The sequence below is a fragment of the Porites lutea genome, chromosome 10, assembly GCF_958299795.1.
Source record: "Porites lutea chromosome 10, jaPorLute2.1, whole genome shotgun sequence".
NCBI lineage: Eukaryota > Metazoa > Cnidaria > Anthozoa > Scleractinia > Poritidae > Porites > Porites lutea.
This window is the reverse complement of record NC_133210.1, coordinates 29,563,915-29,578,168: the sequence shown is the minus strand read 5'-3', so window position 1 is coordinate 29,578,168 and position 14,254 is coordinate 29,563,915. Positions and strand designations below refer to the sequence as shown.

The 14,254-nt window shown below is 41.0% G+C and overlaps 2 protein-coding genes across 2 annotated transcripts in view; both read left to right on the top strand.

Annotated features, from left to right (window-relative positions):
- LOC140949802 (uncharacterized) overlaps nt 1-2,815 on the top strand; it is a 37,471-nt gene extending 34,656 nt beyond the window's left edge. Inside the window, exons 44-46 of the mRNA XM_073398932.1 lie at nt 413-530; nt 990-1,247; nt 2,110-2,815. Coding sequence (XP_073255033.1) covers nt 413-530; nt 990-1,247; nt 2,110-2,202 — 469 coding nt within the window. The 3' untranslated portion in view covers nt 2,203-2,815. The remainder of the gene's footprint in view (nt 1-412; nt 531-989; nt 1,248-2,109) is intronic.
- A 1,857-nt stretch (nt 2,816-4,672) lies between these two features.
- On the top strand, nt 4,673-7,100 carry LOC140950234 (vang-like protein 1). The gene has a single exon (XM_073399438.1). It carries the CDS (start codon nt 4,845-4,847, stop codon nt 6,351-6,353), a length of 1,509 nt encoding a protein of 502 aa, XP_073255539.1. The 5' UTR covers nt 4,673-4,844; the 3' UTR covers nt 6,354-7,100.
- The last annotated feature ends 7,154 nt before the right edge of the window (nt 7,101-14,254 follow it).

The following is a 14,254-nucleotide window of genomic DNA, read 5'->3' as shown; positions in this document are numbered from 1 at the left end:
TAGAACCACCATGTACAGCGTAATAAACAGTACCACATGTAAGTACTCCTCAGTAGCTTTCATTTAATTGGTTACACCCTTTAGAACCACCTTGCACAGCATTGACAGTATCACAGGAAAGTACTGCTCAGTAGCTTTTAGAATCTTGTACAGCGTAATAAACATTACCAAGAAAAAGAAATGTACATTTGAAATACGTCCGTTTCCGTACTGAAACCTCTTGATTCATGCAGTCTTATGCAAAGTTCGATTTACCCAGAAAAACTGAACCACATCTGAAATGGACGCCGCTTAGCACTAGTGTCTCCCTTATCGAGTCTTTTTTTTGTTTTGTTTTTTGTTTTTGTCTTTTCTTTTTTCTCTCGTTAAAACTCATTTGCGTTCTTCTTGTTTTCCGTTTGTGTGCTGCTAGTTTGGAATTGACGGGCTTTATAAAGGAAGTGCGACATAACAAACATGGTTCACTGACGGGCCTGTCTCTTGAGGATATCGTTGGGAGTGTGTCTGAGCTGGTAGAACAGAAGATAAAGGTATGCTCATAAACTTCGCCAGCTTACGCTGTTTTTTGGCAATTTCAACCCTTAACGAACCATCGCAGAATTGATTCAAATAGAAAAATAGCTGCGTGAAACTGTAGAAAAACACTAGAAAAATACAGAAAAGCCAGAAAGGAGCGCGGAGGAGCAAAGCTGTAGGAGATTGAAACGGATTACATTTATTTAAACTTGGAAGGCAGTGACCCCCTTTTCAAGTTTGTCTCAATGTGTACGAAGGTGTAACATGTAGTGCTTCACTTTGGTATTCCATCCAAGGAGACTCGATACACAGAAGGTAAATTTTCCGTCAGTTCTCATACATCGCTTCGTTTACTACCCTTGTCAACAAGAATAAGAAAGACTATTGGTTGTGTAGTTTTTCCTTATTTTCGCTAATCCCATCTCTATTCCCCTGAGAATTCATTCGCGATAACATGTTATTTTTGTCTGAAGGCTGGCTTATTACGCCCCGGGCCTGTCCCACCGAACAGTACCCCCGCAACACAACGACCGCTTAAACCTACCATGATGCCGCAGAACATCCAACCAGCACAGGCAGCCCAATCTGCCGTGCCAGGAGCGCCGGAAATGCTAAAAATGATCCCTGGTAGCCTAGGTTACGAAGAAGATCCGTGTGTTATTTGTCACGAGGACATGAATGCTTCTAACGATATTGTTACCTTGGAGTGCGGCCACCGATACCACTCACCGGTAAGAATAACCTCACTAGTTTTTCGCTAGATAGTCCACACTGTAATGACAAGTTGCCTAGTGGCCTGCGATGTGGCGCTGGTTCGAGTTGATCAGGCGCCAAGCATTCAAAGCTCATGCAATATCCATCAACCAAACCGTTGGCGAATCTAGGGGATAGTAACCGGGCCCCCTCCTTATTCTTAGGCCAACTGAAGACTTCCAAGGGACGAGAAAAATTGTTTTCAGGTAGGACCCCCCCCCCCCCCCCCCCTTCTCTCTTGGGGTTTGGACACTATAGTTTGGATGAGGAGGCCTCCATCTTACTTCACGATCTGAATCTTCCATCGCAAACTCTAATTTCCAGGCTGCAAACATCAGCCCTGTAATAGTAAGGTAATGAGCGCTAGACTCGTCTGAAAAGTAGTGTAGCATTCCGTTCCTATCTTCTAACATACATGATAACGCTAATTTGAAAAAAACTTGTAAACACGGATATTTGAGAGCTTAGGATTTGTGGACGACTACGAGTTCGAGATTTTCTCAGATTGAATAGTAAGTGGTGCACGCGCGTGAACCAGCGTCATTTTGGCGGGAAAACGTGTTAGCCGTCGTCATTCTACAACGAGTTTTAGCGAGAATGTCGTAGTGGCAGGAACAAGTTATCAAATGTAAGAAGTTTTATTATTCTGCCATCGGAAGAGGGCTTAAAGTCCTTCAGTTTAAATAACCGTTGTGACCTTTTTGGTGAAAAAAAGTTAAATGAAGCCTTCGGGGTGTCTTATTTTTAGAACACGCGCAAAAACTTTCAGTAAAATCCCGTACTCGAGCTCGTCCCTAAACTTGGTGTAGAGTAACAATGCTGTTAACTTACTTGTCTTAGTGTATCCGAAAGTGGCTGCTTGGTGAGCAAAGTACTTGTCCAACTTGCCGTGTGCATGCTCTTCTTCCCGACGAATTCCCTCGTCTTAAGTAATAATGATTGTTGTTCATTGAAGAGTGAAGAATATTGGCCTGTAAAGAAAGTTTGGTAACACACCTCTATACAGGAATACAACAACTTGGATTCATCCTCTGCCCTTTATTGGTGTGTCACGCATTGAAAGAAGAATTGCGCAACATTGATGTGTTACAATGTCACGTAATGCCATACAGTACATATTAGCGTAAGATAAGTGAAGAAAATGTGGTATATTTATTATCAGGGAACGCAAAAGCTTAAAGATGTTAAGTGCTGTGGATGAAGATTAAAATTTATGACAGTGTTATTTATAGAGAATAACAAGATTAAACTTTTGAAGTTAATCTACAGTGGCGGCTTTCAGACGAGATAATCCCGCAAAGATAATTTCGACACAGCATGATTCGGAAGAGTCATAAAAAATTTTGTAACAATTCGATTAAGTAACCTGGGACCAAAAAATTCTGTGATGTGTTTTATTGCTTTTATCAAGGAACTTAAATAGAGCAACCTATAAAACTGGTTTTTCTTGAAAATTGAACATTATCACCTAAGTAATTAGTTCAGTATCTTTAAGTCCAGTTAATTACTTTTTTAGGAATTATTTTTAATAAACTTTAGAGCGAGCTGTTTGCGTAGTGCTGTTCTAGTAAATGATCTCACAGTACCCGCTTATTGCAAGATTTAAATATTTTTCACGAGTTTTGGTTTTTTCATATCTCAAGATGCGCTCGTGTCCATTTTCTTTTTTAGTTCTTTCGCGTTTCGCCGGAAGAAAACAGGGAAAAGGGGGGCATATTTATAGTCTTCAGACCAATAAAATAGTGAAAGTCATTATTGCTTGTGAGCGCAACTCTTCCAAGAAACACTTGAAATGCCTTTAAAATGATAAAACATGTAAGAAGGTGTTTGCGCTCCTGTTTGTTCAGGAAGTCAAACATATAGGTGGAATTCATTTGTCGGCTGTTTTGTTCTTTTTAAACTAACTAAACAGAGAGGAAACATTCGAATCTTTACATCGCAGGACTGCGATCGATTAATTATAAGATCGGAGAATGCGACGCCGATCGTCTGAGCTGACACTAAAAATAATGGTCCCTTCGACGGTTTTTCCCAAGTTTTTATAAGGACCACTTAGGGCATTTTCATCGACACTGCTGGGAATTTATCAGTAAACTTGCGAATTACTCAATTTGCGAACGAAGAAAAAAGGCGAATTTTTCAGACGTTCGTATTGTTGGGGCACACACCTACCCCCATCACGCAAACGTCTCTAAAATTTCGCGACTTTGCGAAGCTCCCGGGCGGGGTGAAGCTCTATCTTCTTTAGCAAATCAGTTCCAAACTCGGCAAGTTTGCTAATTTTAAGGCGATCTTTCCAGCCGTGTCCATGGATATTCCCCAGCTTAACAGATTGGAATGTGTTCTTGAAGCGGTGTGGAGGGTTTTTCGGCAACTGGTACATGCGGGGCGCAGTTGTCTCAATAGCTGGAAAAAAAATTCCTTGGACAACTATCGCCTTGCAGACAAATGTGACTATAGGGCCTTTTACCGACATCCCGATAATACGTATACTAAGTCCCGGCAAAAAGCAAATTACAGAGGCGACCACTTGGGTACGTGATCGCCGCGTCTTACTTTCTCGCATCATTCTTGCCGAATCTTCGAATAGACTCAAATGTCTTTGATACAAAAGACGTCCGCACCTATGGTTAATCCAAGAAAACAAAGCATCTTTTTTGAAGACCTTTAGCAATTTTGTATTTCATCACTTGTTATACCACTAAAGGAAATGGGAAGCGGAAATGACGTGTTAGAAAAAAAGCTACTTTTATGGTGTTTTTTGTTGTGCCTCTCGCCAACTTGTCACGCGCGCGTTTAGTAGTGTGAGCAGTATTTTTTGAGTTTCGTGACCGATATTTATCCGACGTTCATACTTGAAATGCTTTCGCGTTACCCTCCCGAAAATACCTCCGCGAAACATTTTATTACTATTTCCGGCTTGAATCTCTTTACCTTAAAGCGTTGTCTCTCGACATGTTCCTTATTAATTTCAAAGAATAATAGCCTCCACAATGCGCTCGATATGTTAATTCACCGACAAAACAACTTCCTTTATCGCCTATGTTTTGTTTGCGAACAATCTCTTCATCAAGTTATCGAATTTCAATTGCAAAGTCACGCCAAATCTTTAGGCGTGAGTTAGCTAAAAAAATCCGTTCCAAAAACAAAATTAACCAATTAATGTGAATTCTGCAAATTTACAAGTCTCTTTCGTTTTGTCTAATTGCTGTATTTGAAGACGAATGGTATAAATTTTGCAAGTTTTTAGCACCCCGGGCAAGGCAAATAATAAACCACGTGTACAGATCGTCCCAATAAGATCATTGACAAGCGATATAATTATTCCTTGGAATGTTAATATATTATGAAGAACCAATCGCAGCGTCCCTTGAGGGTAGCTCTTGATAATCGACTTCAAAGTCAAGACTGGCGTTCCGACAGAACGTGGTTTCATGATACCGTACACTAACAGATTTACACTGCCTTAGGAAATAGAGCACTTTATTCAGCATTACAAAGATCTTAACGCTGCATCGAGTCTGCTTCATGTTGAGAAACGTTCATTAACCGAGATTTCGTTCATTATTTAAACTATGCCGAGTCACAGATCAGATCGGGCGCATAGAGACCAAGATCACAGTCACAGAGACAAGAGAGAGCGAGAGAAGCTAACTCGTGAGGAATCGGGAAGCCAAGAAATCTTAGATGAAGGAATTATACAAGTTCAGGTGATCCCTCAGGACGATAACTGGGGCGAAACAGCCACTTCAATCACTGAAACAGCAACCTCGATTGTCACTTTGAGCGAGACTTCACTTAGCGATGTTGGAAAAGAGAGACGACGGATGCCATGTAACTTTGGGCGCCATTTTAAGCTGGTCCCGGCGGCGATTTTGAGCATTTTTGCTGTTGCTTCACCGATCCTCTTCGTTGTATTTCCCCTGGTTACGTGGAAGCCTTCACTCTGTGGTTCTAAATGTGATGGGCTCTTCATCAGCTTCACAGTTAAAGAACTGTTATTGATGATAGCAATCTGGGCTTTGTATTTCAGAACATCGCGGGCCTCAATGCCGCGCGTATTTGTTCTCCGAGTCGCAATGATGGTGTTGGTTTTTGTGGTTCTTGTGTGCTACTGGCTCTTCTACGGCTTACGAATCATCGAAGCTCAAGTGACAGACTTTATGGACATCATTAATTTTTCAGTAACCCTGATAGATACTCTATTGTTCCTTCACTATGCTTCTTTAGTGGTTCTCTGGATCCGTCAAACCGACCCTCTGTTTACATTGAAAGTAATCAGAAGCACTGATGGAGTGAGTAGATATTACAACATCGGGCCTCTGTCGATTCAGCGTACTGCTGTGTTTGTGTTAGAGCAGTACTACAAGGATTTCCCGGAATATAATCCTTATATGATGCAAACGCCCGCGAGGACAGCACATAAACAATTCTCCAGTCTTACGTTCTACGATATTGACGGTAAACCAAATGACAAAGTTAATCCGCGAGCCAAGGCAATCTTGACGGCTGCTTCTACTCGTAGACGTGATCCTGCCAGAAATGACCGCTTTTATGAAGAAGCTGAATTCGATAGAAAGGTCAAACGACGAAAAGCGAGGTTGTTCAATGCCTGCGAAGAGGCGTTCGGACACATCAAGCGCGTTCAACTTGAACGCGGCCCTTGTGTTCCAATGGATCCCGAAGAAACCGCACAATCTCTCTTTCCGTCTTTTGCGAGGCCACTTCAGAAATATCTCCGAACTGTACGACTTCATCATCGCTACTCAATGGATGGGATCATTAAGCATCTCGCCCATTGCTTGACATTTGACATGACGCCGAAAGCCTTTTTGGAACGTTATGTGAGCGAACAACCATGTTGTGAGTTTACAACAAAGCGGCGAACGCAAAACTGGAGTTTAGTATGCGAAGAACAAGTCACAAAGCCGCTGTCTGCCTCGACAGTATTTCAACTTAAAGGCGAAGACCTTTCAATTATAGTCACTGTACGTAGGCTACCCTATTTGGACATTTCAGAGGACGAGTTTGATTTTGAAAACAACAAATTTGTGCTAAGACTTAACTCTGAAACTTCGGTCTGAGCGATGGATTTTGTGGGGATCGAATCCGCCAAAACGTGATCTATGTTTTGTGCATAAACTAATTATTGGTCTGTTTTTTGCTACGGTACTTTACTTTGCTCTCCAAGAGAGAAAAACAACAACAAACTTTAAGTTAAGAAACTTCTAAATGGCGTAAACTTCCCCAGCTTCCAGCGGAATGTTTATCCGGACATGTTAAAGTGTGTAGTATATTGCTTTTCAATTCGTTCTCTGGCTGTTTTTAAGTGCCTGCGAAAGAAGATCATCTTGTATAGAGTTTCTTGTCAAGTTCAAGAGCCACAATCAAAACAGTTATTTTCTTTAGAATTCTGTACGTGCTGAAATGTACAAAACACCCACTGTTTTGTCAATTGAACGTTTTCTAATAGATTGCTTGAATAATGAAATAGATTGGCCTTAGTTTTTGAAATAGATTAACATTAGTCTGATGGTTATCGTTTGCTCTTTTGTGATATCCGAAATTCCAGGTTTAAACTATTCAATAGTTACGAAGGTGCATTTTAGTATTGTTTCCAAATGTTGTACTTCAGTGATATTGCTAGCTCTTAACAAAGAGTTAATGCTGTTTCCAGAAAAATGCCCTTTCGCGGGCTAACCTGTTGCGTTAATGGAATTAAAAACCTGAGTTAATTTTCCCGAGAGTTGAAATTTCGGCACGATGAGGTGAATTAATCTTCTCACTTGTAAATTTCACCTTTGTTGCGATTATAAATGGGCTTAAAAATGTGCGTTATGGTCACTTAATTTCGCCTGTTATTTATGTGTCGATTATTGTAAACTATGTTTCCTCTGTGAGAGAAAAACACTTAAATCTGTCGGAGGTCGACCTATTTTTTGCAGCAATGTCAGTGAAATTCTACACATTTGATTTAATTTGTTTGGTTTGATTTCTTTCATCTCCGTTTTGTGAACTTTTAAAAGTGACCTCCTCAAAGCTATTCCCGTCTTCACGGCGCGATTTTAATGTGGGACTTATATGTAGATTGTTTGAATGATTCCGTGCTACTGATAAGATCGGTCGATTATTGTTACTTGTTTGACATGGGCAAAAAAGACTGGCCGCTTATAAAAATACTTCGTTTCGAGACAGACTCTTTCAGGAATTCGTCTGCTGTCGAAATGCTGACAAATTCCAACATACTTATAAACATTGCTCTGTAAGGAAACTTCCAGCCAAGAAAGTGGTTGAGTTGAAAGCGGTCCTTTCCTTTAGGCATAAAGCAAAACTTGATCAAGTGAAATAATTTCAAAAGCGTTGCTTTAGTGGCATACTACATACGATATTTGGATGATTTAGTGAACATTTTCGTCTGTGTTTTTCTAAAATGGACAGCCGTGACTGGTGAGCGTGGTTGTAATAACTGTTAACGTGAAAAGGGTGTGAATCGCCCCGGGAAGGCTAATGATAAACAAGGATTCGTTATTTACATTACCGAATGTTAATTACGAACCACTTCAGCATCGCTTTACAAATAACCCTTGCGTGAGCCATATGGGCTCTTGCCCTTGATTTTCATAGAAAATGCGCGGTACAAATTTCTAGTAATAATAATAATGAGGGGTGAGTGGCACGCCTTGAGCTTATTATGTGGCATGGGCCCGGGGGGGTACATTAGGAATTTATGGGTGGGGAAGTGCTGCTGGGACCCTGAAACCCTTAGCCTATACCAGAGCTACTTCAGCTGAATATTGCTACCCTATACTATACTAAACTCCCCAAATCCCCCCTATCCTAGAGTAGCTGTTTTCCAGAAACTACTGAGGTCAATAGCACAGTCCAGCCAAAACGAAACCGATTTGATTTTTATTGTTATTATTATTTAGTGGCAATTGCCGGTTTCCCTAGTCGTAGACTTAAATCTTCAACCAATTGATCAGTTTCCTGGAAAATGATACCCTATTCTAAACCCAAACGCCCTGATTTATATTACCTTATCCCAGTGTAAACTACCTATAAAGCCCATATATGGAAGTACGTGTACCCCCGGGGGCCTGGTGTCTCCCCGTCATTAAAGTCGACAAACGGCGAAGAAACTTCGTATATTCGGAACACGGTCGGCTGCTGTCCGGCTAGGCTACATTCGGAAATGGCCGTATTTTCCAAAAATGTGCTTGTTCGGCAACCAAAAACTAAAATCTCTCCTGAAAATAATTTATTAGTCCGTGCAAAAGCAGCCCACCATTTTACGGCATAATTTTATCGTCAACAGGGTTATTTTGAGTCTTTTTTCTCGATCTTGCTGTGAACTTTCAATTATCCTATTGCGTTCTATACCGTTTATTTTTAAACTCCTGCAAAGACATTTTATAGTTCAATTCCACACAAACAGGACATTTAGTTAAGGAAAATGAAATTTATTTCATAATGGGATTTCATGTAATTCCCCTAATCCTTAAAATCAAGTTCAACTAAATTGAACGGAAATGGCTTTTGAAGAGGGATTAGATTTGACCTAACAAACAAAAAAAAAATGATAGGAAATGATTTAGATTTCGGTTACACATTCGGATTTAATACACAAGATGACGAAAGACAGCGGAAAACACAGCGGAAGTTTTTTTGTCATTTGCATGTAATTTCTTTGCTTACTTTAAGTTCCATAGCCATTGAGGGCAAGTAATTGGCAAAATTAAACGAAATGAACTGGACTGCCGTGACTTAGCCCCTTTAATGCCCCTAATCGAGATTAATAAGCACCCCTGCTTCTTTAATCGGCGAGCGAATTGAACCACTTGGTTAGTTTAGGCGGGGACGGGGGGAGGGGGGAGGGAGGAAGGGCGGCGAAGCGTTCCCCCATTCCCTCACTTCCCCTCTTTCATTTTTTCCCTCACCGTCTCCTCGGGATTTTTATATTAGCCCCCTTTCCCCAAACGGCGTATCTATTCATAGGCTAATCGAAAGGATCCCGAGTCCAGTCCAGGATTCTTATGAAAAGTAAAGGATTAAATTAACTGCAAAAACCGCGGACGAAGATCCTGCCAGTTGTAAACGTTGGATCTCTAGAAAAGAGATCTAATCAGCTAAAATATAAAGAATCAAAAACGAGAAGCCCAAAGACTACTGCAAAGCTGATTCAGAACAATGTGTATTGTTTTTTCATAACAATATTTCGGCTGGCCATACGAAAAGTACAGGACGGGGATATGGCGGAGGGTCTCGGGGCCGGGAGCGGGAAAAAGGTCGCCGGTCCATTCCGTCCTCCATCCGATGGTAGCGCGTACAGGAATACTAACCTCTGAGAATCCATGACTTGACTTCAGTACTGTGTTTTTAAAACCAACTGTCCATTCAAACACAAGGAATACGATTTATATAAAAGTATTATCATTTATCTTACAAAGGAGTCATTTGCTTATCTTTGATATCGTGACGTTTCGTCTTTTGATGAGTGCGACTGGTTGTGCGCCACCTTGGTGCTCCTCTGTGAATAGAGTGGTTTTTTAAAGCAACCTCTTTTTGGAGACAAGGCTGGGTTTTCAGCAGCAGTGATTGGCGCATTTCTATCCTCCCTGTCTCGGGGAATTGTTTCCGCGTGGTTCACCATGATGAAAACTTTCAACTTTTTTACGACAGGACAAAGTTTAATTTGGCCGATGTGTGCCTCGCCTCAACATTGCTTATGCAAAGTGCGCAATTTTCCGGTTCTTAACTTACTTCGTCTACAGAGAAAAAAAAACATATCTCCTTTTTTTTGTCTTATTTGCTCCTTTAGAAAAAACCGTCATAAAATGGGAATTCGGAAAATTTTTTTCTTCGGTAGAATAACTTGAAGTTATCTTGTCTTTACCTGTTGGAGTAAATGAGCTTTGTTAGTCTTAGGACGCGTACACAGCGTATCGTACACAGCCTCGTTCCCAAGGCTTTTTCCCTTAGAAAATGGTAGAGGCGGCCGCCCTCGACAAGAGGTTGTATCGTACAAACACGCACGATAAACAAGACTCTCAGTGACGGGAGTAATCAGGTGAGTAATGAATTTCAAGTAAAGACAAGTAGAATCTACAAAGCCAGGAGCCTATTGTCTACTGTTTCTCATCTCTCAAAAGTGCGGAATTACCGCTAGCTCTCTTTCCTGTTTAATTTTAAGAACCCCTTGTTAAGATACATTTTTTTCCTGTCAGTCAGAAGAGCTGTAGATTTCAATTATAATTACGTAGCCAAATTTAAAAGTAAGCATTTAAGGGGGAGGGGGGCGAGCCTTTCTTTCGCTTGCTTGATTTTGGCGTACTTGAGTATGCGCTGCTTGTTGCTGGCATACAGTCTCGAACTCAGGCTTAACACCCTAATCTCGTACCCAGATCTCACTTTTCAGTGTAAAACAGAGTGCGATCTGGGTACGAGATTATTAACACCCATGTACTTGATACAGCTAGCTCAGTGACTATCGGTTTATCAGTAAACAGACGCTTGCACAAAGAAAACCAGTGTGTAGCTGAGAGAAAACAAGATTGACCAAGTTCCTCACTCCGGCTCTTCTCGCATGGTGTCGGGGAGATTCTTAGTTTGAATTTTCGGAATTACACTGTTCCCTAACATGTCGAGTGTCACTGGTAGAGTTGGATCGATAATAAAGGTGGTGTCACTTAGGCCCCGTTCACACGTATCAAGATATTATTGAAGAGGATATGTTTTCCGTTCACACTGAAGTAAGCCGTGGTTTTTGGAACCTAAATCAGTGCAGGTCATCAAATACGGTACTTGTCTTGGAGCTTCTTGAAAACGCTGGTATTGACGGAGGAAGACGGAGGTTTCGAATACGAGGATTTCATACTTCAAACAGCGCATGCTTCCGTAGAATGTAAAACGGCAAACTGATCCTTACGGCAAGGCGATGACCAAGTGAACAAAAGAATAAAACAAAAAATTATATTCGGAAGAGAAATTGTTTAAATATACCCTAAAATTCCGAAAATTAGCCCCTCCAAATATAAGCCCCCAAACCGGTAACGCAAAAAAACTAAAACAAAGCAAAAACAGTAAATTTACTTCCAACTCAGTCGATTTTGAAACGCAAATTTCCCTCCGTACATAAGCCCCTCCGAATATAAGCTCTTCCAAAAATAAGCCCCTCAAAGAGGGCCTTTGAAACATATAAGCCCCGGGGCTTATTTTCGGAATTTTACGGTATTTTTTGTTTTATTCTTTTGTTTCTTTGATCATCGCCTTGCCGTAAAAATCAATTTGCCGTTTTATATTTTGCTAGTTGTTATTGTACTGATTCAGGTTTACAACTGTGAGATCAGGCACCACTCAACGGTTTGTCCCAATAGAACTGCTGCTATCAAATATTTTAGCGCATGCTTTGCAATCAAGGGACGTTATCCTAGCTGCTTTCATTGTTTTACCAAATTGGCGGGCGCTACGATCTCCATTTTCATTAATATCGGGATCTGTGTGGAAGGTTTAGTGGGCACGAAAAGGAAACCTTGGCACGGTAGCCGAGATTACCTCCAGAAAACCTTAAAATATACCAACTATTGGCATCTTCAGCCACTACGGCGACAGCAACAAAAACGTCTAATAAGCAATAGATTTCGTAGGCAAAACAACAGTTTTGCGCGTCACAAACTTTTCGGAACAATTCTTTACCCCGTCACTGCACGAATTCCTAATAAAACTTCCTAATTTGACGCGTCCTAGGGGATGTAAACATGTGACCATGACCTAGTTTTCTTTATCTTTCCGAACTTGGATGTGCTCCCTAATAAGAAAGGTAAACTGATCTACGCTTTCGCTACCTTCGCCTGTTTTTGTGCGTTTACTAGCCAATCACAACACACACACAAATATATTACAGATATACGGCCCCTATATTTGTTGAATAAACTAATATTTTTTCAGATGTGATTTTACGTCATAAAATAACAAAGAGAAAACTCCAAATATTGGAATAATTTGACCGATGTTATTAAGGAAAACAAAACATCCAACATAGCAGCCTCTGAATACTAAAAGGGTTAGGAAAACATTATGTTTCTATCGAAAAAATCGTTGAAGCCTGATCCGCGGTTATTCGCATTCTTTGTTATCCCAGCGATACGAAACATTAGCCAAAGCAGTAATAACAATGCTCATGCTTGATTTTTTTTTTTTTTGCCGATTTTTGGTTTCTTATGTGTCGTGCATATTTCTTCCACGTGTATGTTTTGTTCTCTTCAAAGGAACAACAACATCAGGGGGTCCCCCAGCTCCTGACTGAGCCTAGTCCCTAGGCGTTCTCCCTCGCGAAGTCTGGGGAAGAGCGGGCGAGTTTCTCCCTGTGACGTCACAGCTCATGGTAGAGTCCTAGGCTGGGGGTCCCCCACTGAGATATAGTTCACTCCCGTCTTCCAGTCCCAAATTTTCGCGCAATCCCGTAAGTCCAAAGCATGCCAGAATCCCAGCCTTCAAATCGGGAAAATGAGTCCCGCATCCCGAAAAACCATATTGCTAAGGTCTCTAACTTCAGAGCGAGGATGACCAAATTGACTGTACATGTCATTGCCGAAGAAGTAGTGGGTAAGAACGCGATCGCTCGACGACGGCGTTAAATCTTGTAGACGAAGAACCACTTTGTAGATGTGGCTGATGTGCTCACGCTATTTAAATCGTTAATTAATTAATTATTTTTTCCAAGCCGATCAAACTTCAAAACCTTCATACAGATTCGTCAAATTCGGTTCCCACTTTATTCAAATACTTATAATAGTTATTTCAAGGTAAATCTCTGAGAAACGAAGTCAGTGCGAGGATCTGAGAGAAGAGGATGGGAGAAGCAACCTTCCTACATCGGAGTAGTTTAGACAAGGAGTCTCTAGTGAGGAGAACTTTGAGGAGAATTCCTACAATTTAAATCGTAGCAATCAAATGCTTATAAATCACAATAGAAAGGAAAGTCTAGTCTGCCAGCAGGCTCACTTGTGCAAGTTTCGGGGAAAATTTTGCATAACCAAAAACCTACTTATATCTATAAAAGACGTCTAGGCATGACTGTCGTAGAAACATGTAACTCTGCCAGACATTTTATGACCCTCAGAGAACTCAGTGGAACACTGCATCAGTCGAAGAAAATTTTTTTCTTTCTTATTAGAACTCATCACTTTTGCTACAGGAAAAAAGGAGATCCGAGCCGTCTCTCCGCCTTATCAGCCAACGAATTCTTTACTTTATTTCTGAAATATAAAGGAAAGTACTATCCTGGGACAAAATATTCATGGTATGTGGCACAATATCAAGTCTGTTTATTTTACTATTCTATTTAAATTTTATGAGGTGTCATGCAAACATTTAATTGTCCACGTTGTAGCTGGCATGATATTGAATATGAATATCCAAGTACATAACTCTGATATTCTTCTGTGCTTCAAGTGATAATGAATCGATTTGTTTGTTTCTCGATAAGACGGCGATTTTTTTTCGTTTAGAAATAGTCCAAAATTCGCCTACATTTGACATTTTGAACGAGATGGAATAGTGAAGTTTAAAACGGTGCGAAATTCACTGAATTCCTAGCCTTAATTTCAAAAATTACTTCGAGTCATTTTTACTCCCCCAGTAACTCAGAGGTACCCTGGTACCAGAGGTTTTTTATCGCTTGTGACGAGGGGCTTCGACGTCGGCCGCAGGCCGACACTTCTTCGGCCGAAGTTCGGCCGAAGGCTGGAGACGGAAACCGCGCATGAAAAGCCTATGGCACCCAGGGTAACTCAGAGGAGAAATCTTCTAAAAGCGATGTTTCCTCGTGGTGGGTGGTGGTTAAGCTCCCAAATGTCCGCCGACAACCGTGAACGAACTCAAGAAAACTTTAATTCAAGTTTACAACAAAATTGTCTCGTCTTGACACGTACCCTGCGAGCAGTGGTTTCTCCAGGCCGGACGCTACGGGAGAGAAACGTCCGGCCTG